This window comes from Culex quinquefasciatus, chromosome 1 (assembly GCF_015732765.1).
Source record: "Culex quinquefasciatus strain JHB chromosome 1, VPISU_Cqui_1.0_pri_paternal, whole genome shotgun sequence".
Classification (NCBI taxonomy): domain Eukaryota; kingdom Metazoa; phylum Arthropoda; class Insecta; order Diptera; family Culicidae; genus Culex; species Culex quinquefasciatus.
Window position 1 is genome coordinate 80455917 of NC_051861.1, and position 5474 is coordinate 80461390.

At 50.4% G+C, this 5474-nt stretch overlaps 1 protein-coding gene across 1 annotated transcript; it reads right to left on the reverse strand.

Annotated features, from left to right (window-relative positions):
* Nucleotides 1–1474: 1474 nt before the first annotated feature.
* LOC119765473 (protein sevenless-like) lies at nt 1475–5376 on the reverse strand. Its single transcript, XM_038249402.1, is given in 11 exon segments — nt 1475–1970; nt 1972–2049; nt 2052–2341; nt 2419–2478; nt 2575–2720; nt 2775–3400; nt 3459–3560; nt 3628–3827; nt 3963–4702; nt 4764–4983; nt 5044–5376. Coding segments are annotated over 11 exon segments (2790 nt in total). The 5' UTR covers nt 5141–5376; the 3' UTR covers nt 1475–1739.
* Between the last annotated feature and the right edge of the window lie 98 nt (nt 5377–5474).

Sequence of the window (5474 nt, forward strand, 5' to 3'; positions counted from 1 at the left end):
CAGATTTTGCGTTAAAACGAACCATGATTTTCTCAATTCTCTCTCTCTTTTTAATTTCTCTCTTTTTAATTTCTCGATCCGAGAAATTAAAAAGAGAGATGTGAGCCGGTAACATGGAGTTAAACTTTCCCAGCTGTCATGGAAAACTTCACATCAGCTTGACAGAAAATTTAACTCCATGTTGCACTTTTAATTTCTCGATAGAAAAATCAATCCGAGGGACTTTTCGTCATTGTGTGAGTTGACCATTAACAACTGTTCCCACATCTCCGCCGGTCACTGTGTGTTCATCACCGTTCAGAACATCGAACGCAACCTTGTAACAGATCTGTAGACATCACTCCGCCGCCACACCCGGGTTTACCGGTTGCAAGTTTACCTGCGGATGCTGGTCACGATTGCACGATGTTTATCACGAGTACAATGCAAACGCATAATCACAGACAACTAGACGTGAATCTTCTAGTGGCACAACTAGCGCAATCTGTTGACCTGCAACGCAACCTGAATTACAAAAAAATGTGACTCGGCGCGAAGTTACGATCTGTCAAAGTGTGAATTTGAAGTGGCCGTTGGCGATTTATTGGAAAAAAATTTCACATCTATTTGTCCCTGTTGCAAACATCGCCAGCGCCGGCTGAATGAAACGCGCTCTGTTGTCGTCGTTAACGGCGGTTTGTGTACCCTCCTCTGAACGTCAACAAAATCGTGACAGGCATGGCGCGGGAATGCACCTAAACTGTTATTAAGTTCGTTGATTTCTTGCACGGCGCGCGTAAATTGACCAGCAATTTGTCAACCAAGATTCGTCGCGAGACGAAAGTGAAAACAACGCACCGGGAGTGATGGGTTCGGAACTGGTTTTGGGGTAATTAAATGCCGAAGGAACTTGTTTTTATGTTGACTGTAAGTTAATTGTCCTTTTATTTTTTTTTGTTGAGGAAGGTTCATAAATGTTGTGATTTCAGGGATCGTTTCAGATTCAAATAATAACAACAACAGCTCAGTGAAAATATTTCCATCTTTATTTCTAACCTCTAACATCTTTTTGGTTTCGTTGCCACGTGCGTCGCCATCTTTAAAACGAGCTGTCAAAGTTCACTAGCTGTCAAAGTTCACTAGAAGCTATAAACACAAGGTAAGCGGAAAAATAACTTATTGCAGAAGTAGTAGTAGTAGATAGTACGCGACAGTGTGGTTGTCTTAACAACTAAAAGATTCCTTAAAAATGCTAACTTTTGCAGGTTAGTGCCACCTTTAATATAAGGGTGACTCGTAAACCCTGGTATTGTCACATGTACCCGACAGCAAACGCAAAAAAGAAATATTTACAATTTGGTATTGATTGCTTAAAATTTGCTCGTTTCAGTTCGTGTTAAACTATATGTACAATTAATTCTGTAATTATATTAGGAAAATTTGACGGAAACTTCCGACGGTTGCACGGCAAGTGCGGCTGATCCGGAAGTTCCTTTTTGCGACGAGAACACTGACATTTGGAACTTATTCTGAGTTTTCCTCTTGCTTACTGCTAGCTGACTGCATCTAACTATTTACAATTAATTACTTTGAAATGTCATTTGGAAAAACTATCTAACTGTCAAAGTGACGTTTCTAGCTGTTTATCGCTAGTTTGAGCATCTAAACCTATCGCCTACTGCGCGTGTCGTGTCGCTTCTTTGGAATGTCTTCACGTGTCGACTTGTATTTGTTTCCTGCTAGCCTTCTTCGCTTTCGCCTTACATAACCGTTTTGCACTCTTCTGCCGGTAAGCTGACCTGCTGCGATTGTTCTTTGCCACTAATACTATTGTTCTCGGCGACGCTGTCAACCGTCGGTGACGGTGCTTGCGCAGGCAGCGACTCTGGCTCGTCCGGTAACCGTACGGTTAGGATCGAGTTGATCGGGAGCAGTGCCTCCAGACTGGAACAGTCGTCTATCCGAGGGTTGGTGGTGATGGGTTCCCGAAGTTCCGGCTGCAGAAGCAGGCAACGTACTCACGTTGCTGACCGTCGAGGAGCTCGAGAAGGTTCGACCCTTGAAGCTTCCAGCAGGGATTGCTGCTGCCGCATGATGATGTCGTGGATCGGGATCTCGTACCCGTTGTCCGTCATCTCACCCATGGGTTGCTGGCAGTTTGGTAGCGCCACGGTCAAGCCCGTGGTCAGCGGGACGTCTTCGCCGGTGGAACACTTGCTGTTGGAACTATGGTTATCGTCGTAGACGAGTTCCAGATACTTTGGTATCGTCGTGGTCATGACCGTCGCACCGGAACCGCTGGAAGACGTTGGCGGGGTGATGATGAAGGCTCCTCCGCTTCCGCTGCTGCCGAACTTGATATCTGGATGGGGAAAAAGATTGAGGTTAGAAAGGAATGCTAGTGCGCGAAGTGCCGCGGGATGAAACCGGAAAATGTACCTGCCATGAACGGATTGTGATTGATGTCGGAAAGCAGATAGGATCGGTTAAAGATCGCACCTAGAACAAAGCGAATTACCGGATTAGTGGCGCGTGATGAGGCGATCGGAGTGTTAGTATTAGTTGTGGTTGTGCGAGTGAGCGGTGAACACTTACCGTTTTGCACCTTGCATGGGAACTGGGAAGTGATCTGGATAGAGTCACTGGTGCGCTCCTTGAGTGACTTGAGCACTTCCAGCAGGTACCGAAACGTTGGTCGATCCTCGGGTGAGTAGCTCCAACATTTAAGCATTAGTTGGTATCTAAAATAAGTAAACGTTAGCGTTGCACCGGCAACTGTCAAAATGAGAACTTACAGCTCTTCCGGACAATCCTGTGGTCGACCAAGTCGACCACCACCCCGGACATAATGCAAAACCTCAACGTTGTTCCGCGCCGGATACGGCTGCTGCCCAAGCGTCATGATCTCCCATAGCAGTACTCCAAACGCCCAGATGTCCGACTGCGAAGTGTACACTCCATCCACCAAGCTTTCCGGAGACATCCACCTCACCGGAAGCAATCCCTCACCGTCCTTCCGGTAGTAATCGTTCTTGTAGATATCTCTCGCCAGTCCAAAGTCGCCGATCTTCACCACGCGATCCTTCGGATCCGGCGACGAAACCAAACAGTTCCGGCAAGCCAAGTCCCGGTGCACGAAGTGCGTCTCCTCCAGGTACCGACAGCCCGTCGCAACGTCCACGCACATGCTGATCAGATCCAGCAGCGTCAACGAGGATGGAACACCCGGCGTTGGCCGGTTCGAGCGGAGGTAGCTCAGCAGGTCACCACCCTGCATCAGCTCCATCACGATGAGCAGCGAGTCGAACTCCAGACAGATGCCGATCAGCTTCAGGATGTGCTTGTGCTTGAAGTTGCTCATCAGGTGCGCTTCCTGCAGGAACTCGGCCTTCTCCTGCTCGGTAGCGCCCTTACGAAGGGTCTGCAAGATAACCAATGAGATAAAGAGAGCGTTCTACTGGATCGTTTAATGGTCTTACCTTAATGGCAACACTAGTCTCCGCTTCGGCACCGAATCCCTTGACAATGCCTTCGTACACCTCACCGAACGCTCCGCAGCCCAGGAATCTGGTCATGGTGATCTGTGGGTAGAACGGTACAACAGTTAGATCACGTCGGAGGGCCTGACCGTAGGCCAAACTCAGTTACCTGATCGCGCCGGATCTGCGGCAGCAGCGCAATCTCCGAGTCCGTGAGTGGCCCGGAGCTGTACAGGATGTTGTTGCTGTGAATGAAATTGCCCCGGCGGGGCAGCTCGCGGAGGTTCGCTAGCTCCACATCTGGAATGCGAGTAGTATTGGTTGCATCAATAAATTTGTTCTTTTCTTTCTCTGCGCGAGCGCGGCAAGCTGTAAGGAGAGAGATGGGAATAACACAAACATGATGCGGGCGGCTTGAGCATTGAGGTGCGGCGAACACAGAAGGTGGTGTGAGGTGAGGAATAGCGGATGAGAGAGAGAGAGAGAAGAGAGCTGGACACTTACCACAGACGCATATCAGCACGAAGATCAGCAGCAGGATGCTCGAAGCAGCGATCACTCCGATGATCAGGAAGCTGCTGGCTTGTCCGGAGATCAGAGGAGCGCTGATGGGTTCGCTTTCGCCGCTGTACGGTCCCCAGCCGCACGAGTTCTTTGCCCGCACCCGGAAGGTGTGCTTGTGCAGAGGTCGATTCTCCGGGATGAACCAGTACACTTCGGTTCCGTTGTACACCTGCTCCCAGTGTTCGTCGAACGTTTCGTACTCTTCGCTGTCCGTCGACGAAACGTCCACCCTCGTCGGGATCGTGTTGTTCATGTCTTCTTCGCCGTAGTCCTCCAGCTCGGCACTGCTGGCAGCCGTCACCGCTGATCGTTCCACGCGGTTCGTATTCCTTGGGGATCGCACCAGTGCTTCCAGCGCGTACTCCTGGATCGGTGCTCCGTTGTCCTTTGCCGCCTCCCAGATAACCCGGTAGAACTCCTGCCGGATCTGGGTTACGATCGGTCGTCCTGGAGCGCTCGGTCGGTCGGCTTCGGTTTCGTAGATAAACTTGGTGTCCGAAGGCCACATGTACGGATCCTGGCGGTTCGGGTAGAACAGCAGCACAATAAAGCGATACTGTGTCTTGGGTTGCAGTCCGGTCACTTGGAAGATGTCGTCCTCTGGACTGCTGACGTTGACGCCCGTCTCGAACACCGTTTCCCAAACCTTGCTTCCCATCGCGGAGTACTGCAGCTTGTACCTGTGGAAACAAAACAAAGCGTTACGACTTCACCCTCAACCTTACAAGCAGAAGATCTTACGTCGAGATGTTCACGTGCGGTCTCCACTTGACGCTCAGTTCGGTCGACGAGATGGACTGAAGCATGATCTCCTCCGGTTCCGGGAACGTAACGATGTTCACCTGGTAGCTCTCGCTGAACGTCGTATTGGATGAGTACGCCCGGATCCAGATCGTGTACGCCTTGCTCGGTTGCAGCCGCGTCAGGTTCATCGAAAGGTGGTTTAGTGTTTCGTCAAAATCTGGAAGCGGTAACCTCATGAGAGCCTCCCCCAAATCAAACCAAACCATCTTGATCTCACCAACAAACGTCTGCTGCTGGCGGTTCTTCAGCCCGTCGTGGATGTTCTCCGTCTGCCAGTGGATCTCGTACCAAACGCGATCACTGTTCTTGACCATGGGCGGTGACCAGTGGACCACCGCTTCCGTTGGGCTAATCGCCACGGCACTTACGTTTTCCGGAGTCGAGGGAGCTCCCGCGGCCGTGGAGAACACCGTCGGTGATCCCAACCGTGGGCTTTCCAGCAAGTCTTGTGTCAGTCCTATCTGTTCCTGGTAGTAGTTGACTAGTTTGACCTGGAACTGGTACTTGGTGAAAGGTTTCAGCCCCGGATGGTCGTACTGCGATCGTACGAGGCTCACCAAGCTGCAGTTCCGCAGTTCGCATTCTTCAGTCTCGTTAGTTTGAACTGGTCGGTACTCTTCGTAGAATATTTGGTACCGAATAGCGCTC